At 50.1% G+C, this 24,396-nt stretch overlaps 1 protein-coding gene across 1 annotated transcript; it reads right to left on the bottom strand.

Annotated features, from left to right (window-relative positions):
• Positions 1–881: 881 nt before the first annotated feature.
• On the bottom strand, positions 882–24,396 carry SLC6A12 (solute carrier family 6 member 12). The gene is made up of 14 exons (XM_081083661.1): positions 24,177–24,396; positions 16,868–17,002; positions 13,444–13,584; positions 13,043–13,130; positions 12,000–12,132; positions 10,329–10,463; positions 8,663–8,766; positions 8,193–8,317; positions 7,556–7,668; positions 6,711–6,848; positions 5,879–5,981; positions 3,916–4,016; positions 3,219–3,389; positions 882–2,004 (listed from the first exon to the last, which is right to left on the bottom strand). Exons 1-14 carry the CDS (start codon positions 24,388–24,390, stop codon positions 1,861–1,863), a joined length of 1,845 nt encoding a protein of 614 aa, XP_080939787.1. The 5' UTR covers positions 24,391–24,396; the 3' UTR covers positions 882–1,860.

Below are 24,396 nucleotides of genomic sequence, written 5' to 3'. Positions count from 1 at the left end.
TGCTCCTATTGGCCACCAAGAGGCAGCAGAGAGCACTGTGCCAGCCTCAACTAAGGCTCCCCAGTCTCATCAGTGAGTGTGATCTTACTGAAGCCGTTTCTCTCCATCCCTTCCTCCTGTACCCACTTCTTGACCCACTGACTAGTCCAAGAAAGGTGAACACAGGTGCACGGAGCGGTCCAGAGGAATGCAGAAGCAGACTGCCAGAACCCAGGAGTCTGGACACCTGCTCGTGCCCCGTGTGACAACGTACTTGTTCTTACAAGTGAGAAGCACCTACCTATCTGGGCAAAGGGTGGTGAGTGATCTGAGGATGCCGGGGCTGTTGGAGATGGAACTCACCATGGCCAGACCATCTTTTTACTCCAGCCACTGGGCATTGGCTCTGGGTGGCATCTACCTACACAGAATCCTCCCCAGGTGACTGCCTTTCTTCCAGCTCTCAGGTCCTGCCCCAGGAAACTATCCTGGGTGGCCTACCCCACCTCCACTCTCTCTCCTCGCTTCCTCTGAACACAAGTCCTGCCTCCCACCTCCACAAAGCCTACTCCGGCCAGAGAAAGACCTGCATGATCTGGTAGGGAGGGGAAAGGAGCACCCCCCCACACACACCTTCCTCTCTGTTTGAGACCTGAGGGCTCTTGCAGGCCCCAAGCCCGCCCCTGTTGGAGGAGAGACAGAAAGTGTCAAGAATGAGGGGTCTAGAGAGGAAATCTGGTCAGATGAGTAGGGGCTGGCAGAGAAAATACTATGGTGAAGGCATCACTCTAGGGAGAGCTGCTCACCCCTTCACAGAAGCGACCTCTCTCCCTCCTACCCCAAGACAGCGTAACTGAACAGGCATGGGTGAGGTAAAGAAGGCAGCACACGGGGCAGGCCATCCATACAACATGCTTGGTTATTAACGCAGGAGGGGGTAACGGGGGGCACACTGGCCGAGAAACAGAGGACCAGGTTCCAGTCGTCTCTCTAGTGCTGAGGAACTGCGTGAATTTGAAAAAGCCGCTTTGTCTCATTGGTCCTCATTCATGAAGTCAGGGATTTGGACAAAAGCAGGATGGCAAATGAAGCTGCCTGGAGCACTGTATTTGGAAGGACTATGAGGTGGGAAAGAATTGGTAATCAATTAGCAATGTCTGTCATGGACATAGGACACAGTCCAGGCATCATCTGTAAGTCCCTTCCATTTGAACGCTCCATGAGTTGATAACATTTGAAGAAGAGTGTAGAACTAGCACTGGCACTAGGGACACTGGGAGAGACTGCCTCCTGGAAACGTCGATGCAATGATGGCCTGTGAAGATCTGCCTCCTGGCTGACTCTCTAGTCCCCTCCCCCTGGACTCCAGAATGCTGCGCCTAGTGAGGGGCCCCCTCTAAGGGAATGTCAGAGTCCAACATGGTGTGTTCAGTGCCACTTCCAGCACAGTGTTCCATCGCGCTCTCTGAATCAGATCATGATGTGTATTCCAATTGGCACTATCTTCCAATGCACAAATATAGTAAACTCTAACAGGAAACATCCCTGCAGTAGGAGATCCCTCATAATGTAATGTGCTATAATCAGATGGTGAACTCCAAAAAGACCACCCTCCTTTATAAATAAGACAGTGGGTTCCAGCAGGGAGTCGCTTCACAGCGTGGCATGTTCCAGCGGGACTGTCCTGAGCCCACCAGGAGGAGCTGCTTCCGCTGAGAGGAGAGAGGAGGAAATCTTGCCTTCGCTGGGGGTGCCCCAGACATCGCAGGCATTCGCAACAGGGCTGTGGTGGGAACAGAGGTGAAGGCTGTCCACTGGGGGGAGAGGGTGGCCCTGACCCCAGGTTCCTGGCTCAGGAGCCCCCTAGCTTTCAGCCACATCCTATAAGTGGGTCTCTTTCTCCCCAACTATCAGTCCCTCCTTCACTGGGGAGGGTCCACAGTCCTGGCTGGTGCCAGCATCCAGACACAGGTGTTGCTTGGGTTGTGGCAGGCTGGGGTCAGGGGTGATGAGCTGTCGCAAGCGCTGTGGAGAGAAGAGGGAATGAGTGGGTATTGTTGGTGAGAGAGGCAAAGATGCTTTTTCCTGTCTGTATCTTCAAGGCCCAACACAGGAACATGGGGCAGCTCAGTACCATATGAGTGAATAGATAAATAAATATTTTGAGAAGAGAGAAGAGGCAATAATATGGTGATTAAGGGTGTGAACTAGGTTCCACTTCTGGCTCTGTTACTTGTGCAATCTTAGGCAACCCATTTAACCCCTCTCTGCCTCATCTATAAAATGAGGATTATAAGAGTACATACCTCATAGAACAGTGTCTGACACAGGGTAAGGCAGGAATAAGTATCTATTTTTGTTCTTATTGTTACTAATTTTCTTACTATTATATGCTCAATAAGTATCTATTATTATTTTTACTAGTAGTAATTCTGCATTACTATCATTATTGGGATTTGTGGTATCATCTCCCTCACTTTCTTGCCTTGATTGCTGATGTGACGGCTGGAGTCATGACAACCTTCTTGTGACGATGAGGTGATAAGCTTATAATACACACACAACATGCTCACGATGGCAGTGCAGGAATATAGGATGAGTCTGGTCCCTAATGCCCTCTTTAAACAAAATGCCATCAACCCCTGTCTCTGATCTCCTTGATATGTAAGAAAAAAAAATAAACCTATTTGCTTATTGCAGGTTGAGTTTTCTACTACTTGTAGGCCGGATAGATTTCTATAGTGTAATGTCTTTGTGAGACACTGACTATATACTCTTCCCAGAAGGCATGTCCCAAACTCTAAACAGGAAGCCTCTTGCACATGTTCCCCACAAGGTTAAGATAAGAAAAGACGCCGGGACACTGTGTGGAATGAATGATGATACCCAGTTATCAGTTTCCTGAGAGCAAGGAATCTGTGCTCTGTAAGCTTCTGTGTCTGGGCCCATTTATGTTCTCCTTTGTGACTTAGTTTCCCCTTAACCCTGACAGTTGACCATTGGTTAACCTGCCTCGATGATCTTTTAGAGGTCAAGTTCTAAAGGTCTACAACTCTGGGACTTTCTAATGTTTCTGGACATGAAACTATTAGACTGATCTTCAAAGACCTTTCTCTTTAAGGTTCTATTAGACTGAAGGGCTGCCCCACACTCATAGCTGGGCCCCAGCTGTAGTGTGCTGCCCAAGACCCACCTCTCTCAGTGCCCTCTTGAATGCGTCATTTCCCTCAGCTCCCTACCTTCTTGAAGGTACCCTGGGTCTTCAGGAGCGTAATGATGACGAAGAGCGGGACACAGACCATGGAGGAGAGAGCCAGGAACCAGCCAATGGAGTATCCCCAGGGAGGGTACACATAGATGTTGTTGTATTTGAGAGGTGTGTACTTGCTCAAGGAGAAGAAGAAAGTGGCCTAGAAAGAGTGGGGCAGACGGCAGGATGGTCAGACACAGATGAGATAGAGCCAATAAAATTCTCTCCTCTCTACTTAAATACACAGTGATAGAGGACAATTTAGATACACTGTGCTACATCTATGAGGCGGGAAAGTAAAAGCCATTTGCAAATTGGGGGCCTAGGCATCACTCACATCAAAGACTGAGACAGGAGGAGACATAAAGGAAAGGAAGAGAGACGGAGGAGCTCTAAACAGACAAAGAGACCAATAACTGGGAAATCAGGCAGATGGCTGGAGATGCTGTGAGAAAGGGATGGAGAAGGAATAGGAATAGATGATAAAGACAGTAAAGCAAACATATGGAGAGATAGCCCCAGACAAGAAGGGCCGAGGAAACCAATACATCGGAGGGAATGGACCAGCCTCCCAAGATCACTGGACAGGCAGGGACAGAGCCCCAGAACTCAGACAACCTGTTCCTCATCCCCCCGAGCCTGCTGCAGGCAGGAGGGAATAAAGGGGTGGCTGGGTGGGCACATACCAGGCAAAGTCCAGGGGTCAGGAAGAGCCAGGAGATCTTTACCAGGGGCCATGGCCGGTAGCCAATCATGTCCTCAATGTTGTCATAGAAACGGTCTGCCCCTGCCCAGGCACAGTGGGGGAAGAATGAGAACAGAAAGGTGAGGACAGCTCATGGGTATTTGGGAAGGACTCACTTGGTAGCTCTCCCCCCTCCCCCACCCCGGCCCTGTCAATGAGATGGGTCCCTGGCACCCCAGACACAGTGCTGGGAGTTGGGGAGGGAGAAGGAGCTGCCACCAACAAGCCAGGGGCTCTGGGGTCACCCAAACTCTGGGTGCAGTCTCTGTCCCCCTGTCATTGGATGAAGACTCCACTGTCCTAACCACAGAAGAGGGTGTGAGCCTACAATGGGGCTCAGTGCTATATATACAGATGCTTGTTTATCTGCATAGCAAAGATGAATTCTGTTTCAAGGCAAAACACAAAACAGCAAGTGTGCCACTGCTCAAGCAGATCCTTTCCACTCTGATAGAGCCAGATCTCTACAGGAAGAGAGGGGAGGAAAGGGAGGGGGAGGAGAGGGAAGGGGAAGGGAGCAGAAGGGAGAGATAGGAGGATGGAGAGGGAAGGGGAAGATCACTACTGGGAAGCCTAATTCTAGACTCCAGAGGAACCCCCTGCATTCTGTCACGCATGGGGAGAGGGTTGACTAGTGCACATGAAAACACTGATGTTTGGTTTTGTTTCATGTCCTCAGGTTTTCACATTTGCTCTATCTTCTAAGAAGTGAAGAGCCCCTGATTGGTAAAGACACTTAGAAGACCCCTCTAGCTGCCTCTCACCAAAAAAAGATTTTCCCTCTGGTCACTAAGGCAGGAAATGCCACCATTAAAGAGTCATTCCTTTGGCTTGTAAGTTTCTCCCATTAGAAACCAAAGACTCTTGAGTAGGTTTAACATATTAAGACTCATCAGCCATGTCCACCTCACTGTGGTTGAGTTCATCAGACCCTCTCAGAACAAGTTTTGAAAAGGAGGAAGGGACAACCGGGAAGACATCGGGGGCTTGAATGAGAAGGGAGAGGACATCTCCAAGGAGTGGAAAGGACATCAAATAGGAAGGCAAAGGGTAGCAAAATGAAAGCTTTCCTACTCATAGCTGGTTACAAGGCCCCAGTACATGGCACCCTTTACCCTCTTTGCCCTGAGCTTTGTGACTTTGGCAATGTGTCCCCCCAACCTGGTGCAGTGGAGCCAGACAGACCTGGGGTATGATGATGGCTCTTCCACTTACTAGCTGTATGAGCTCAGGAAAGAGCCATAACTCTCTTAGCCTCACCTTCCCTGGTAAAGGGTTGTTGTACAGGTTGGGAGGTAGCAAGTGCTTGCACATAGCAGTGCACTGGCTCAGTAGCTAAGGGTTTCTCCCCTGTTGTCATGAGGCACAATAACAACATGGGTATGACAGCACTCAGCACCGTGGGTTAGTTATCTCGCAGCCGAGGGGCTAGGGCTGTGGGAAAAAGTCAATGGAAGGCACAGTTCACCTTTATGTAAGAAAGAAATGCCTAACAGCCAAAAGGGAAAAGGAATGACTTTCCTGTTTGTGGAAGAATTCAGCAAAATCTGGGCGATAACTTTGAAAGGGACTATGGGATCTGCACAGGATCAGAATAAATGGCCCAACGGTCTCTTTTAACTACAACTCCCACCGGGGAAGGCCTCTGTAGCAAAGAAAAACCAAACTGTCCACTGATATTTATAACGGCCCTCACCCCTCAAGGAACTCAGTGTTGTCATTATCCCCACTCTTCCTGCATAATGCGAAATGCCTGGATTCCCAGCGATGGATACACGTACCACGTGAAAAGAACCAGGGCAGCAATACAAAAACACAGAAATCAGAGGCTAGCACACCCTGTCCCTCATCCGGGCAAGTCCCACCCTTAGCTGGGTTCCAGAGGCTCCTCCCAACCCACTTACCATACACCCAGCTGATGCAGATTACTTCCGACATTGCGAGGAAAAGCAGGCATATGCCGCTGGAAGCGTAATAATCAAACAACTGGAAGACGTACATCCCGCCCTGTGGAGAGGGGCGGGGAGCTGAGAACTTGGCCAGTGGGGGCAGGGACCATGCTCCACCACACAGCAACAGGGCAAGCCTCTGTCCGTGGCTTCTCCCCACCCCCCACCCACCACCCCCGCCCATGGGAAGCTACTCCTTGCCTCCAGAAGGAGTTTGCTCTACCTCTCCCTGCCTCCTGCCCTCACTTAACATCAGGGCAACAATTCTCACATCTGCAAGGACGCTGGGACTGTGGTGGACATACACTGTCTGTTTGCCCAGCATTCCCCTCCCTGAAGGAGAGTCATGGCTGGGCGCTGGCCACGCTCTCAGGAAAAGGGTGCTCTCTCCTGTGGGGTGGTTGGGTGGCAGAAGTTACCTTCTTTACTACCAGGAGGGCCATCTGGCTAAGAATGAAGTCACCAGAGGAAAGGGAACTGGGAGACAGAGAGGGACACTTCTGACCATGTCATTAGAGCAGCTGGGTCCAACCATACATACAACAAAATATTTCTACCTGACCCCCAAACTCCCCTTTCTGCTTAAGCCAGCTTGTGTTTGGCTTCTAAACCCAAAACACAGCTCACAAACAGAGATGGGGTCTACTGTGTGGTCCCTACAATCTCACTGTGAGGTGTCAACACCCCCTGATCAGCAGATGAGAAAAGTGTGGCTCTGAGAAGGGTCAGCGGTGTCCCCATGGCTCCCTCACCCTGGAGCTCAGCCGCAGGCGCCGCCCCTGCTCACCTCGGTGACCAGGAGGAGCCCTATCAGGTAGCACAGGATAGAAATGGCCAGGATGAGGAGCTCTCGCCGCCCGCTCCTCCGGAGCTGCCTGGGGAACATGTCCACGGAGGCTGTCACCAGACACTCCACACAGACAAACTGCGGGCCAGGAGGGAAGCTGAGTGAGAGGGGCCCCTGCCCTTGGGCCTTCCCAGCACCGCCTTGCCCCGGCCTCCTCTCACCCCGCTCCCCCTGCTGATGCACAGGCGTGCAGGGAGGGTACAAAGGGCAGAAATGGGTGGTGGCCAGGGGTGAGGCCATCTCTGCCCTTGGCCACATATCCACAACAGAGGGTCCCAGCAGTGACACTTGGAGAGCAGATATGTGTTCTGTCCCCAAAGCTATGGGGCAGGATGGGCAGCTTGAGCCAAGTATCTGGAAGGAGGCAGGAGGGACATTTGGGAGGGTGCATCCAAGCATGGGGAAGGGTCACGTGAAGGGGAACAAAGCAGTGGCCCCCTTGCCAAAGAGAGTCTCGAGGTCTGGGGTCACCCAACTAACCCAAGGACAAGCCCTGGACAGCGGAAAGGGCCTTCAAATGTATGGTCAGGGGAAAGGGAGTTAGAGGGAAGGTAATGCAAGGAAATGCAGAAGCTGAAAAGACAGTCACCAGGGCAGCACTGGCAGGGCTGGGCAGGGCAGGGCTGGCAGGGCTCGGCTGGGAAGGACTGGGCAGGGCTGTGCTGTGCTGGGCTGGGCAGGGCTGGGCTGGGCAGGGCTGGGCTGGGCTGGGCTGGGCTGGGCAGAGAAGGGCAGAGCAGGGCAGAGCAGGGCAGGGCTGGGCTGGGCTCGGCTGGGCAACAAACCTGGCTGTCCAGCCCTAGGAAGATGAGCATGATGAAGAAAAGGCAGGACCACAGCTGGGATAAGGGCATCATAGTTACAGCCTTAGGGAATGCGATGAAGGCCAGACCAGGACCTGCCAGGACACAACACAATCAGGTGAGCCTAGGGCTCTCACTGCCCTCAGGGCAGGGCCCTCTCCAGAGGCACTGTGTATGTGCATGTGAGTACGTGTGTGTGCATGAGTGTGTGTGCGCGTGTATGTGTGTGTGCTTGAGTGTGACTGTACATGTGAGTATGTGTGTGTGCATGAGTGTGTATGTGCATGTGAGTGTGTGAGTGTGAGTGTGTGTGTGTGTGTGTGTGTGTGTGTGTAATAGGGGTGGTTCAAGAGGGCAGGGTGATTCCATTCATTATTCTGCTCTTCCCAGGTTCTGGGGAGCATGCTGTCCCTCCATCCACCCATTTCTCCATCCATGCATGCAACTGTGGGTCCATCCACCCATCCCGTCTCCCTCCCTCCCAGGGTTATGGAGGCCCTGCTATGTGCCAAGCACCGCCCTCAATGCTAAAAGGCTCATAGGACCCTGCTTTCCTGTAGGAGGATCTGAGTTCTGACCCTCCTTCCCCTCAGGTCCCAGACAGCAATGTCACACCTACCAGACTCAGCCACTTCAGAGATGGGCACCGCCTGCTCTTGGGACATGAAGCCCAGGATGGAGAAGACCACAAACCCAGCCACAAAGCTGGTGGCACTGTTCAGGAAGCAGAGGGCAATGCAGTCCCTGCAGGTGGGCGAATGCAGATAAAACAAAGAAAAAGGGAGAATGAAATTCAATATTTGAGGAGAGATCAGAAGACAGTAAGAGTGTAAGAAAAGGAAGAGTGAACGGGAAGAAAAACAGAGGAAGAAAAGGACAAACAAGGGGTTTCAGAAGGCGAGGAGAGGGAAGGGAGACAGGAAAGGGAGGAAGAGAGAAATTCGGTCTGGGACACGAACCCAGAATGGCAATTTCACACAACCTGTCGCTCCTGATAATAAAGAAGGAAGGTCTGAGCCCACAGTAGGACCTGCCCTCCTCAGATGCGGACAGGCAGGGTCCCCCAGGGCCCCTCACCCGTGTCCCTACCTGTAGCAGTTGTTGTGGTACTTGTTGTAGCTGCCCAAGGCTGTCAGGCACCCCTGGCAGATGGCAAAGGAGAAGAAGATCTGGGTGCCCGCGTCCATCCACACCTACAGGAGACCCCAAGAAAGTGGTGAGGGAGAGCGGAGGGAGCCCGGCAGGCCTGCTCCGTGCTCCCAGAGTCCCTTAATCCCAACTCCATGTGAGCACACCCTCCTCTCACAGGCAGGGCCCATCTGCGACTTGGTTCTGCGGGCACTAGGTAAGCGCCAAATAAGAGTGCGTTACTTGAAATGCTTAGGTGGAGCCCATCACCCATGGCAATGCCCCAGAGAAGGTGAGGCCCTCTGCAGGGGAGACAAGAGGCATTTGCTCAATTCAACAAGCAGGGTGTGCCTTAGGCAGCCACGCTGGGCATAGGGGCCACGGCATTGAAATAGAGAAGAAACCCCAAGCATCTTGGGGGTGGAGGGAGTGGAGACAAAGAATGTGCTCAGACAAGTCCTAGAGCAGGAAATACAAATGGTTGATAAATATGTGGGGAAATATCCAACCTTGCAGTCATAAAAATTTTTTAAATAAACCAACAATATGATGTTATTTTGTCCTATCAAATTATCAACAATTAAAATAAATCATAATTGACCTCTCGTGGGCCCTGCGGAAACGCTGGCCGCGGAAGTCTGCATCTCTGCAGCCGGGACAGTTCAGGAACCTGAAAATGTGCACACTCTTTGACTTAGTGTTTTCATGTGTAACTACGGTCAGGAAATGATGATCAGAGATGTGGTCAGAGATTTAAACACAGGTGTTCATTGCAGCCGTACATACAATCGTAAAAATATGCATGACCTATATGTCCCAAAACAGGGGAAGAGGTGAGTAAAAGACAATACCGGCCCCAGGTGTGACGCTCAGAGGCATGGAGCCCACCCTCACCAGCGCTCCAGCGCTCCCAGAACTTCCTGGGACCTCAGGACATGATGGGTGAATGGATAAATGGATGGATGGAGGAACTATTATGCAAGTGTTAAAAATGGCATTTACAAATGAACTTAATAACATGAAAACTGCTTAAATATAAGTGAAAAAAGATATATCTCTATATATAATTATCTCAACTATGTTATATCTCTCTCCTCTCTCTCTCTCTCTCTCTCTCTCTCTCTCTCTCTCTCTCTCTCACACACACACACACACACCATCCAGCTATGAAAAAATGATGGAAGGAAATATACTAAAATGCTAACAGAAGCCCTGGCCAGTGTTCCTGAGTGGTTAGAGCATCAGCCCAGCACCAAAGGGGTGGGTTTGATTCCCGGTCAGAGAACATGTGAGAGGCAACCAATCGATGTATGTCTCTCATATCAGCGTTTCTCTCTCCCCTCTCTCTCTCTCTCTCGCCTTTCCTCCTTCCCTCACTCACTCCCTTCCACTCTCTCTGAAAAGCAATGAAAACAATATCCTCAGGTGAGAATTTTTTTAAAAAAATCAAAATGCTAACAGAGATTGTAGCTGAGTGGTGGGTTTTAGTTCCTTTTCATGTTAAGTTTTCTCCAGTGGACATTGACTGCCTTTAAACCAGAAGGAAAGTGATCAAAGATTTTCAAAAGTACAGATCTGGTTTGGAATAAGAGACTTTTGGGAAAATGATCCCCAACACAGTTCCTACCTGGGGGTCCTTCAGGCGAGACAAATCTGGCTTCAGGTAATAGATGATGCCCTCATAGGCTCCGGGAAGCGTGATGCCTCGAATCAAAAGGATGATCAGCATCAGGTAGGGAAACGTGGCTGTGAAATAAACAACCTTGGAGGAAAGCAGGTCAAAGTCACTTCTGTGCGGTCACAGCAGCCAGGAGGTGTCAGGGACCTGCAGCGGTCTTCCTGTCACCCCTCCCCGGGAGGCACGAGCCACACCTAGCTCAGTGTCCAACACCTGACAGACATCTAGAGGGATGGACACACAAACTTTCTGCACCTCTCATTCCACGTTCCTGCGGGTGTTGGGCCCCCAGCAGACTGTGAGATACACATCAACAGGGCAAGGGGGAGGAGGAAGGGCAGGGAGGGGTACAAGTTTCCAGCCGTAACATTTCAAAGACTATTTTTAAATCCAGAATCTGGTCTCCCTTAACCCCCTATTCTGGCTGTTCTCTGCATGTCCCCTGGGGAGGGTGGCCTCCCTTCACGGGGGAGGGGGTGGAGATGGGGGTGTTCAGGCAGTTTGTACAGTGACCTGTGAGGACACGGAGACTGCATTTTCCAGGCTGAAGGCTGGGAAGAGCAGTGGCCTGAGCTCCAGGTATCCTGGAGACACTCAGAGAGGAATCCACGCTACCCTTGGCCAAGCTCAGGCCTTACCAGGTGGTGGCAGAGTCCTTGTTAGTATTATTACTATTACTATGTTGTCATTACTATCACTGTTTTATTATTATTTCAACAACCCATGGAATGGGGGATGGTGCTGCAGGAGCAGGTTAGTCAAAGAAGTCGGGGCCTGTCTGATCCTGGCTTTAAAGAGCACGAAGCATCTGTCTCTGCCTCTCTGGGTTGGAAATAACGCTCAAAGCTGAACTGCCTCAGTGCAACAAGTACTGTGGCCCATTCTTGGCTATAACCCCTTCAGTGATTGGAAACTCACCACCTCAAAGACAGGTCTGTGTGCTAGCTCAAGCTAAACATTGTCTTGATGTGTTTGTTGTTAAATACAGAAAGCAAGTCATCAGAGTGTCTTATCCAGCCCGGCTCAGTTGGTTAGAGCATCTTCCATGCCTCAAAAGGTTGTGAATTCGATTCCTGGTCAGGGCACATACTCCAGTTGTGGGTTCGATCCCCAGTTGGAATGTATACAGAGGCAACCAATCGATGTTTCTCTCTCCTCTTATTCTCTCTCTAAAATCAATAAAACATATCCTCAGGTGAGGATTAAAAAAAGAGTGTCTGATCCTAACTGTGTGATATACACGTGTACTAGATACAGCTACACACATACACACGTATAAAGGAAACTAGAAGACAACACAGTAAAAGGTTAACAGAAGGGATTAGTAGATCCAACCTGCCATCGCGCTGATGGCTTGTACAATGCTTAGCTCTGACAGTGGGCCTTTTATGTTTCTGATTTTGCTCTGTATATTATTTACGTAAAGAGGCCTTTTAAAGTCATATTGAAAAAGGAAGCCTTTCCTTGTATTGAACTAAACTCTGCCTTCCTACGATTTCCCATGTTCTCACCAGGCCTCTCCTTAGACTATGCTTTCTTTCAGTTCTCCAGAGGGATGCTATGAGTGTCCCTGGGGGCTCTGGGGACACAGAGAGCTTACCAGGAACCAGAGCACCTCACCTTGCCTGTGGTCTTGACCCCCTTCCAGATGCAGAAGTAGCAGATGATCCAGGCAAGCAGGAGGCACAGGGCCAGTTCCCAACGCAGGGTTCCCAGGTCGTGGATGCCTGCAGTGATGCCCAGAACACGTCTCCTAATGAGTGGAAAAGTAAACAAACAGGTGAAAGGCTAAAGGGGACAACTTGCCTCTGTCATTAAGTCTCCTGATTCTTAGAGCTGACCCCACAGATCTCATATTCCAGGCTTCCCCTGCCCCCACCCACTCCACCTTCCCATGGCCCTGCCATGTTCCCACCTGTTGTCTGTATGCCCCTGGCTGTTAGAAGACCAAATCACGTAATACCATAGGTATCTTTGTCTTTCTAACTCATTCAGATCTCTCTGTTGGAGAGAGAGAGAAAGAGAGAGAGAGAGGGAAAGGTGAGGTATGGAATGTATAAATGAGTATATGGAGAGTAAATATTTATACGTGCAGGTTGATGAGCAAGTATATGGGTATCAAGTAGAGGGGTCAAGTGTATAATAGTGCCTGAAGATGTGTACGGGAGTGATGGAAATGTGTGAGAGTGTGGGCACAGGTAGGTGTGAGGGTATAAGGGGTCATGTGGGAAGGTGAATGTGTGAGTGTAGGGTCTGCCAATTCCTGTGGTGTAAATACTCCCACGTTGGCCAATGTGACTGAACATAGAGTTGGGAAGGGATGTGTACAATCAGCTCTCCTAAGTGGGACCAGACTGTTTCCAGGACACTAGTGGACATGTGTGGGTAGATGTGCAAGTCTTGGTGGGTGTGTAGGGTACAGGGGATGTGAGGGTATAGGGTGGATAAATGTGTGAGTCTGGGTGAACGTAGGTGGATTTGGGAGATGTAGGTGAACAACCGTGAGTAGATATGAGCGTCCCCTCATCTCTCAGTGATGTGTGGGGTGGGGGTAGTGCTGGAAAACATGCACAGAGAGCCTTAAACTTGCACCCCAGGCCTCAGACATCCAAATTTCCTCTGCTTGAGGCCCCTTGCCCGTGGCAACCAGGCCCGCCACCTACTCCCAAAATTCTATGACAGGTGAGGTGAAGTTCTCAGAGGATGTCACCGTGTTGGCTCCTGAGTGGTTCAGAAAGTCCATGCAGTGCTCTGTTGGGGAAAAGGTGAGGAGTGCATTAGCGAGGGATGAGATAGGAAGAGATGCCCTCACACCCTAGTACCTCTGACCCTCTGGTCTTACGGCCTGGTGGTTGTCAACTTCCCAGATCCAAAGAGCTTCCTTTGAAACCCCCACCTCCAGAGTGTCAGGAATTGGCTGCTCAGGTGATTCATGGGCTCAGCCCCCTACCCCATGTGCCTCACTCTGCTCTTGTTCCAGCCCACCAACCTCCGACACAATCCAGCCACCACAAGCCCAGCCCCTAGGGAGAGACCACATCCCAGGAGTTGAAAAGAGAGATACCTGTGTTCCAGGTATTGGTACAGGTTGTCCAGGGCAGCTCAGAGGTGAAGGAGCTGAACAGATAGAAGAGGGCCCAGGCGAGAATGATGATGTAGTAGATGTTCAAATAGGACTCGATGACCACAGATGCCAAACCAATGCCTTCGGAATGGGGGGAGGGGCAGGAAGCAATAAGAGAATCCATGAGATCAATGTCAGCCCCAAAAAGTCACCTAGAAACTGCCAGTTATGATTAGGGTACTAGTTGCTACACAAAGAGAACCAGGTTTTATTTACTGGCCTGAGAAGCCACTTACAGACTGTTTTTCTGAGTAAGAAAAGGGGGTTACAGAACACTATCCTCTGCATCCTGCCATTTTTATAATATACTAGAGGCCTGGTGCACAAAATTCATGCACTGGGGGGGGGGGGGTCCCTCAGCCCAGCCTGCACCCTCTTGCAGTCCAGGAGCCCGTGGGGGATGTCAGTAGGACATCCTTAGCACTGCCCTGGAGGCAGGAGAGGCTCCCACCACCTCCGCTGCACGTGAGCCAGTTCAGGGCTCCTGGCTGAGCAGTGCTCCCCCTGCGGGAGTGCACTGAGCACCAGAGGGCAGCTCCTGTGTTGAGCGTCTGCCCCCTGATGGTCAAAGTGCATAATAGCCACCGGTCCTTCTGCCATTTGGTCGATTTGCATATTAGCCTTTTATTATATAGGATATTTGAATGTGGTTTTTTATGAGAAAAATTCTGGAAGGATGGGAATCCAAAAGTTAACAAGCGGTTCCCTAGGTCAGTGCTTTTTCAAACTTTTCATGATGCACATAAACTAATTACTAAAATTCTACAGCACACTAAAAAATATATTTTTTGACCGATCTGACAAAAAATAAAAGTAGGTATAATTTTGATTCATTCACACCCAACAGCTATTGTTGTGCTGGCTGTTGTCACTTTTTAAGTTGACAATCTAAGGGAAAAGAGGTCAGTGTCCCTGACTAAATAGTCAGGAATTGCATGTTTTAAAAATTCTTGTGGCCCACGAGTTGAAAATCACTGCTCCAGGTTATAAGATTTGAGTTCACTTCTTACAGTTTTTTCTTTTTGCCTATCTGCATTTTCTAGTTTTTCTAGTACAATCATACATCACTTGTAACATTTTTAAAGGGTGGGAAGAACACAGGAGTAAGTATGGAAATTTTGGTAAGAATCTGTCTCAAAATAAGGCTCAAAATAAGAGCCAAAACCAGAAGAAAGCAAGGAAGAGAGCGGTCCAGACCTGTAGAGCCTGCTCAGCCTAAATGCCATCTCCCCCTGGGGGGCAAGTGTGGGCTGCCAGTGAGGCGTGTCGTTTGGACACCTAGCAGCAGTGGGGGCTTAGGGCGCAGCCAGTCACCTGGGCCGACCCTAGGAGACTGGGGTGGGAGGGCGGAGATCGGGAGCAGTCACCCACCCCGCCTTTGCCACGTTGGGTTAAAAGTAGCACAGCGCTGGCTGAGGTTAGTCTGAGGTGTGAGAGCCAGCGGGGAGGAAGGTGGCGGGAGGGGCGGGGGGGGGGGGCGCTCCAGCCCAGGAGAGGAGCTGCTTGTTCATCCTGCCTCCCGCCCGGAGGATGTCAAACTCAAGAACTAACGAATGAAGAAGGTGGGAGACCTAGAGAGCCCAGGGCTGGTGGAACAATCCACGCTGATGGGCAACAATGCCCCCTACCCCCACTCCGGGCCAGGCCCAGATTCCCATTGGCCCATTGGCCTGGCAAACTCCGGGGTTTGGTGGGGGAGGGGGGCCGGGGACAGAGACGGGGCAGCTTCGGGTTGGGCCACGGGAGGGGACGTGGCGAGGGCTCCCGATAGCGAGGGGGTCCCCGGGAGCTGGCAGCCCCCAGGCGGAGTATTCAGAGCGAACAGAGCCGCACAGCAAACAAGCAGCCACTGTGCGCGGACGCGCTGTGCTCCCACTGCCGCCCACCCAGGAGCCCCACCCGCCCTAGGAGGCCGCCGGGCTGGAAGGGGCCCCGCCCATCTCTGCGGGTGGGGATGGGGTGGGCAGGAAGGAGGCGCCTGCGTGTAAGCTGAGGGAGGCGGTGGCTGTGGGTGAGCGCTCAGGCTCCCCGGGAGGGTGGACGTGGGGCGGGGCTGGGCGGGGGCAGTTAGGCATGTACAGGGCAGGGAGTACCAGCCTGAACCGTCCCACCAACATAGGCGCACACAACTGAAGTGAGCCTTTGCCTGAGACCTTAGGCCTTGGGGTCTCTTCAACTGGGAGAATAAGAAGGGAGCAGCAGTCTCCCCCAGGCCTCCACCCAGTGCTGGTTCTGCTGCCCTGCCCATGGCGTCCCTGTCGAAGTTAGTACCTCTGTGCTCCAGAGGCCAGCCCTGCTTGTGCCACTCCTGAGCTGGCGTGGCCCCGCATAGAACCCAGCTGTGGGCTCTGGCTGAAGACACAGCACTCCTGGAGCCCCAGAACTCCGGAGCAGAAACCTGAGTGGGCCAAGCTCCACCCTGCCCTAGTCCCTCACCGCTGCCCCCCCAGGGCCCCATGAGGCTCCCCAAGAGGAATCCGCCAGGCTAGCCTACCTCCCCTCCCCCAGTCAGTGGTCAGGTTCCCAGCCTGCTCAGGAGCTGGTGTCCCTTACTATGCCCACTTCTGTCCAGCCTACCAAGCTGGGCCGCAGCCCCAGGCAGCCCAGGCCCTGGAGCTCCCTTGGGGGCTGACATGAGGGAGGGAGGGTCCTCTCTCCATTTCACATATTCAAGGAACCTCTCAGGGAAGAGGAGAACCCTCGGGTTTCTCTCCCGCTGGCCCGCGGGGGACTGGCCCAACCCACTTTAGAGGGGCTGGTGGAAGGACACCCCAAGCTGCTCACATTGGTGCCAACCGATGCGGAGAGAAGAGGGCAGGGGTTGTCCCTAACATCATCCCTAACATAGGAAAGAGCATGAACCTTCAGCTCAGGTAGATCTGGGTTCAAATCCTTGGCAAATAACCTCATTTTTCACATCTGCAAAATGAGGTGACTAGAGTTATTATTGGAGAATTAGGTGAGGAACTGCAGGGAAAGCGCTGACATGAACCCTGACACACAGTAGGGCTCAACAGGTGTTAGCATCATCACTATTATTATATACTTTGGAGGCACGCCTGGGATCACCATATGCACAGCAACACGTTTTCCATGAAGCTGGTGCAGATGAAGCTTCAGGGTCTCCCATTTGCAAGGCTCTGCTCCTGATTTTCCATTTGTGACCTTGTATTGACTTTCTTGAGGAGTGCCTTCCTCCTCAGCATGTATGAACCTGAATGTATCTCCTAAGTCCCTCACAGCACTTAGCGCAGTATGAGAGTGGTTCAATGACAGGGTACTGAGCAAATAGGAACAGAGAGTCAACAGTGAGATGGAGGAAGGGTGGTGGTCTGCGGGGAGTTGGGCCCGGGAGAACACTTACCTTGGAGAAGGGGGCAGATCTTCCTCCAGGCTGTGACGCTCCCTTGGCTGGTGTACTGGCCCAAGGCCACCTCCAAGAAGAACACCGGGATGCCACATGTGAAGAAGAAGATGAAGTAGGGGATGAAGAAGGCTCCTGCAGAGGAAGGAGAGGTATGGGCTGAGCCTTTAGCCTAGGCCTTCATCTCCCTCCTCACCCCTCCCAAGGGCACAAGTCGGCTTCCTCCTATCTGTGCCCAAGGACAGGCGGAAAATTTTCCAGTCTGAACCTTACTCAGGACAGGAAAGCTCTTGGAAAGGAAATTTCGGTGGAAATCCTAATGTATGCGCTATTTATTTGCTCAGTGTGTTTCACAAATCTAGTCAATTTATTATTTTTGGAACAAAAACATGTGTCCTGTATAATTTGATATGCTTATTAAATTATCACATTTGTTACATTTTAGAGAAAAACAAATAAACAAAAACACCTTGGAAAAATTATTCTCCCTCTAATAATTTCAGAGGGACTTTTCCCACCATCAGGCTCTGATCTGAACTGGGCTTCTGCAGAGAAGGCCACTCCTCTGCTCAGCCCCCCTCTCAGGAACGGGGGTGTCAGCCAGCCAGGTGGTCAGGCACTGACTACAGGCCCTGACAGGAGGCGGGGCCTAACAGACATCCAGCAAATTACATATGAGTGAATTTGAAGGCAACCCTAAGCCCACAGTACCCACTTCAGTCACAAAGACATACCCCACCTCAGAAGTATACCCATGGGCCGATGGATCATTGTTTATCACACAATAATAACACATAGCACTTATTTGGTGCTTACTGTATGTTAGGCACTCTTCTAAATGCTTCACCAACATCAAAATCCTCACACAACAACCTGCCATTATATCCATTCTACAGATGAAAAACTAAGGCCACTTTAAAGATTCAAAAACTGAGACACAGATGAGAAAAGTGAAGCACAAACCCAAGTGGTCTTAGTCTGCGCTCTTAACTACTACATTATAGTCCTAGTCAGTTGGCTCAGTGGATAGAGCATTGGCCTGTGGACTGAAGGGTTCCAGGTTTGATTCTGGTCAAGGACATATGCCCAGGTTGCAGGCTCGATCCCCAGTAGGGGGCGTGCAGGAGACAGCCAATCAATGATTCCCTCTTATCATTGACTAGAGGCTCCGTGCACAGATTCATGCACTGGTGGGGTCGCTTAGCCTGGCCTGTGCCCTCTCACAATCCAGGACCTCTAGGGGGATGTCAGACTGCCGTTTTTGGCCTGATCCCCACAGGGCTCAATCCCACTCAATTGGGCCCCACTGCGTCTGCTGTGGGAACGCACTGACCACCAGGGGGAAGCTCCTGCATTGAGCGTCTGCCCCCTGATGGTCAGTGTGCATCATAGCAACCGGTCATTCCATTGTTCAGTTGATTTGCATATTAGCGTTTTATTATATAGGAAACTAGTAGCCCAGTGCATGGATTCATGCACATTGAAAGGAAATTAATTAGAAGGTGGCCATTGGGCGAGACAGGCCAGATGTGCCCTGGAGCCAACCTCTCGCAGTCCCTCCCCAGCTGGCTGCACCTGGGGCAGTGCTGTGGCTCGAAGGGCATCTGTAGAGTGAGCGGGGTCCTCTGGCAGGTGGGTTCCCTCAACCTGGCCTGTGGGGATCGGGCCAAAACCAGCAGTCTGACATCCCCTGAGGGGTCCTAGAGTGCAAGAGGGCAGTCTGCAAAGTTGCTGTCACTCAGCAGCTCCTGCATTGAGCATCTGCCCCCTGGTGGTCAGTGCCCATCATACCTACCAGGTGGTCGGCTGGTCAGCCAGTCACTTAGCCTTTTATATATATAAATAGATGTTTCTATCTCCCTCTCCCTTCCTCTTTGAAATCAATATATTTATATATTTATATTATTATAATATATCTTAACCACTACATTATAGTTTCCCTCAAGTAATCCATATTACTTTGTAGAAAAATAGAAAATACAAAGAAAAAGAAAGGAAAAAGCATTATATATCCTTTCAATTTCTTACAGATATATATATATATTTCTTTTTTGGAAAAAATGAGACCTTACTATGTATTATTTCATAACCATTTTAAAATGTATATCGTGAACTTCTTTTGATATCAGTAAATACATCTCTATGCCATCATTTACTGGCTGTATAGTATTCCACCTTAGGCATCTGTCCTAGTTTATTTTATCAGCATGACCTTTGGCCTTTTCTGTTGCTTCCTGAGAAAACTGCTACGACGCAGACTGTCATCCACATCCTGTGCACTTGTCTAATCTGCTCCTTAGTATCAATTTCAACAGAGGAATTGGTGGGTCAGAAGGTATACACTTTTTTTATTTTTGCTTTTTTTTGGTAAAATATATATAACATAAATTTTTCCATTTTAACAATTTTTAAGTATACACTTCAGTGGCCTTAAGTAAGTACATTCACACTGCTGTACAACCATCACCACTATCCGTCTCCAGAACTTTTTCAGCCATCACAAACTGAAACTCTGTACCATCGAACACTAACCACCCATTCTCTTCTCTCCCAGACCCTGGTAACCACCATTCTTTTTCTCTCTGAATATGCCTTTTCTAGGCACCTCATATAAAATGAATCATACAGTACTGATCCTTTTGTGACTGGCTTAGTTCACTTAGCATAAGGTCTTTAATATTCAGCCATGTTGTAGCATGTGTTAGAATGTCCTTCCCTTTTTTAAAAAAAATATATATTTTTTTATTGATTTCAGAGAGGAAGGGAGAGGGAGAGAAAAATAGAAACATCAATGATGAGAGAATCATCAATTGGCTGCCTCCTGCACGCCTCACACTGGGGATCAAGCCCGCAACCTGGGCATGTGCCCTTGACCAGAATCGAACCTGGGACCAGTCAGTCCGCAGGTTGACACTCTATCCACTGAGCCAAACCAGCTAGGGCTGTCCTTCCTTTTTTAAAAAAATAATTTTTTTTATTGATTTCAGAGAGGAAGAGAAAGGGAGAGAGAGCTATAAACATCAATGATGAGAGAGAATCGTTGATCAGCTGCCTCCTGCATGCCCCCTACTGAGGATCAAGCCTGAAACCTGGGCACCTGCCCTGACTGGGAATCCAACTGTGACCTCCTGGTTCATAGGTTGATACTCAACTGCTGGGCCACACTGACCGAATTTATATATATACTAGAGTCCCGGTATATATATAAAATTTGTGCACTTAGGGGGGAGGGGTCCCCTCAGCCCAGCCTGCACCCTCTCGCAGTCTGGGAACCCTCGGGGGTTGTCCGACTGACGCAGAGGCGGGACAGGCTCCCGCCATCGCCACTGAGCTCGCCAGCTGTGAGCCTGGCTTCTGGCTGAGCGGCGCTCCCCCATGGGAGCGTACTGACCACCAGGGGGCAGCTCCTGCATTGAGCGTCTGCCCCCTGGTGGTCAGTGTGCATCACTAGTGACTGGTCGTTTCACCGTTTGGTCGATTTGTGTATTAGCGTTTTATTATATAGGATTTGAGTTTTTTCCACCTTTCAGGTATGAACATTTTTTAAAGATCTTTCACGTGCATTTCCAAATTGCCCTCCAAAATTTGTGTACCAATCTGCATTACCAACAGCAACACATGAGAAGGATTTGTGGGTCTTCAGGCCCCAGGCAGCCACAGCCAATCAGTAACTCTCCCTTAAGTTCTGAAGTCCTTTATATCCTGAGTAATGCTAGATCATCAGTCACCCCGGGCTAATCAACACCACTGACTCTGGTTTCCTGGCTTAGAGAGTTGCAGGGATTCGGCTGGGAGTGGTGCTCAGGAGAAGGGATGTGGCTGGGAGACTCCCCAAGGGGCATTTTACAGGAAGTCTGTGGGGGCACATGACCCAGAGGCTCCTTCCCACCTGCTGTGTGGTGACCCTTCCCCTCTAGTCAAGGAAATGGCTTTAGTTCTATTATTGAAATGGAGACTTCTGCCCCACAGAGGAAGGGGTGCCCTCAGGAGGCCTGGAGCTGGGCCTGCCTCAGGTTGAGTCCACCCAGGAAGGGAGGGACCAGGCTTGGGGCTTTGGGACACTGAGAGGAGGCTGGGTCTAGGCCAGTGATGGCGAACCTTTTGAGCTCCGTGTGTCAGCATTTTGAAAAACCCCAACTTAACTCTGGTGCCGTGTCACATATAGAAATGTTTTGATATTTGCAACCATAGTAAAACAAAGAATTATATTTTTGATATTTATTTTATATATTTAAATGCCATTTAACAAAGAAAAATCAACCAAAAAAATGAGTTCGCATGTCACCTCTGACACGCGTGTCATAGGTTCGCCATCACTGGTCTAGATGGACTATAGGGGTGCTTTCCCTGTGGATTTCCAACCATGATCACTGCAAACACCCTCCCCTCCACCTCCCCTGGGGGGTGATCCTGGCTCAGTTTTATCGGTGCCTGCCCAGGCCATGGGCACAGGCAGTCTGCAATGCCACAGGGATCTGTGCACACGGGTGCCTGGAGGCCTGTACAACTCTCCCTCCCTCTGCGCTAAGGTGCGCCTGCGCCTCAGTATCCCTGCCACGCACTCTCCCCTGAACTGCTGACAATCAGGAAACTCAGAATTTCCTGAAACTCTCTTTTGGAATAAATAATTTGAGGATGATCTGTTTTTGGTGACTCCCTACTTTTTTATAACCAAAGACATTATTAGACCAATAACTTTATTACACTTTCATTCCTTTTGAAAGATTGTTCTCTACAGAACTAGAGAAAAATAATTAATAATCCATCAACAACCATTTTAACTAATAATTATTAAGAATTCTTTTTAATTAATATATTAGTAGAAACTATATTTAACTGCCACCCAGAGCTTATGGTCAGCTTGAGATAAACCATATTACCACATAGAGTTAGTACAATTCTAGTCTAAAGCAAAAAACTGACATTTAGGTCAGCCTGTGGAGTTCCCACATAGATCTATTATAAGTCGTCTAGATAAGGAAATTACTCCCTGGACCTTCACTGCTACCTTCCTAAAGCCCCAAAGACCAGTGACCCCAGAGGGAGACCCCAACCTCGCTTGGTCCCCGCATTAAAGGGAACATGATCGAGGCAGCATGTCTTTCCCAAACAGTTAGGTTGGGACAGAGCTAAGTGAGAACATGGGTGACAGAAACGAACACAGAACCTGCACAGTAAATGTGACCTGGTCTTGCCATTTCCCAGGTGACCCGGGCTCAGCCTGTCCCTGCATGCTGTCATAGGTGCTTGTCTCTCACCCCGCCCCATGGTCAGTACAGAGGTCACGGCCACAGCGGCAGCCACCAGGCAGGACAGAGGCGGGGTGGGCACTGGGACCTGGGCTGGCATCGTCCCTTCTTTTCAGATGGCAAGGCGAGGGGCATGCAGCTATGTGGGAGCCAGCGAACCTGGCTTCCGGGACCTCCTGCTGCCATCCAGCTCTGTGGTTTGGGGTGCCCTCTATGAAATGAGGGCTCTGCCTAGATCATCTTTAGCTCTAGCTCTAACATCCTATGTGTCCATGAAACTGTGGCCTGAGATAAAGAAGTAGGTCGCTGCCTCTACCTCTTCTTCCTGCCTCCCCTCATCTCTGGTCCAGCATTAGTCCCCCACTCCCAGTTTTGGCTCCATAGCCCTAACCTTCCCAGGAAACCCTGTTTCTATTTCTTCAGAGTCATTGGTTCAAGCAATTTGCAATAATAACTGAGCAAGATGCATGGTGGATACTCAGTAAAAATGTGTCAAATTAAATATAGATAGTATTTCAAAGGAATTTCTAAACAATGGTTACCTGTACATGAGAATGTTTCTTGTTTGCTTGCTTGTTTGTTTTTTACCTTCCAGAATATTTCTAATGTTCACTATCTATATATATAAAAGTCCAGTGACCGAATAGCAGAATGACCAGAATGACCAGTTGCTATGATGCACACTGTGGCAGCCAACTGGCCCGATTCGGGCCCCAATTGGCCCCCCAACCTCCCGTGGCCCCTCCATCTGGCTAGCCTTTCTCCCAAAAGCCCCCCTCCCACCCTGATTGGGGGCGAGGCCAGTCAGCCAACTGCCCACGGCCCCTCACCCCGGCCAGCCAACCTCCTGGTGTCCATCCCCCTGGGCAGGTCCCCCTGATAGGCCTGGATTGCCGGCCAGGCCAAGATACCCCACCTGTGCATGAATTCATGCACCAGATCTCTCGTAAACATATTATTTCCACAAGAGTGCAGGTATTTCAAAAGGCAAGCATGGATCTGGCCAGTCACAAATAAATTCATGGAAATATGAAATATTCCAAATAGGTAAATTCATCGCATAGAATGTAGATTAGCAGTTGGCAAGGACTAGCGGGAGAGGGAATAAGAAGTGACTATAAACAAGTACAGGGTTTCTTTTGGGGATGATGAAAACGTCCCAACATTAATGGTGGTGATGGCGGCACAGTTCTGTGAATACACTAAAAACCATTTAATTGTGCACTCAGAAGGAGTATTCTGGCCCCTCCCTACCAAGCCCCTGCTCATTTTTACTACCAGTGCTGAAAAATAATAAAATTATGTTTCTTTAATTTTAAAAACTCATAGACAAGATCATATCTTTCCACTGATTGAAACTCCTCAGTGGTTCCCACCTCACTTGGAGCAGAGCCTGCGAGACCTGGGCTGCTGCCCCACTGCTCAAGTGTTCTGCACCTGGTTTCCATCGATGACAGTCGCTCCGTCACCTCCTTCGACTCTTTAGTCTAATGTCTCCTCCTCAGTGAAATGTTTCTTGGTATCTTAGTTTATATTTCAAACCCCACTCCCCTACCCTGTGGCCCAGCATTCCCTTTTTCTCTTCCCGGCTTTGCTTCTCACCATCTCACTCATCACCATTTGACATACCACATATTTTACTTATTTGTCTGTAATCTGCCACCCTTCACTAGAATACAACATGTGGAATAGGTTTGTTTTGTATCTAGAACAGTGGCTGGCACAGGCTATGCCCACAATAATATTAGTTGAATAAATGAATGACTCCTGTCAACACTGGCATGTATACAGAGCAATGAAGGAGCTTATTAAACACTTAGGTTCCTAGGTCCTGCTGTTGCTCATTTAATCTTTGCTGTAGCCCTGTGGGGTGTCATCGCCATTTCACAGAGGGGGACACGAAGGCCAGTGCTGGAGCTAGAGCTCGAACTCAAGTCCTCTGCTCCATCCCAGCTTCCTTCCATTTTACCATAATGCCCAGGCAGGAGGCACCCAGGTGGGCACTGCCTGGTTATCAGGGCACAGCTCTCCCCACCGCGCCTACCTCAAAATGAACTCACCACCTCCATTTTTGTAGCAGAGATAAGGAAACCTCCAGACATTGCCCAGCCCAATGATCTCCCCGGCCACTGACAGCACAAACTCCATCTTGTTGGTCCATTGGCCCCGATCCTTCACCTGGTCCTCGCCTTCCTGGTCCAGCTTCTCTCCCTCCTCAGGGACCCAGGTGACCATAGGAGGCACATCCTCGTGGGCTGCCACTTTCCTGTCCATAGCCCC

The sequence above is a fragment of the Myotis nattereri genome (genome assembly GCF_964212035.1).
Source record: "Myotis nattereri genome assembly, chromosome: 2".
In the NCBI taxonomy this organism is placed as follows: domain Eukaryota; kingdom Metazoa; phylum Chordata; class Mammalia; order Chiroptera; family Vespertilionidae; genus Myotis; species Myotis nattereri.
The sequence above is the reverse complement of the archived record's forward strand: the minus strand, read 5'-3'. Positions and strand labels throughout refer to the sequence as shown.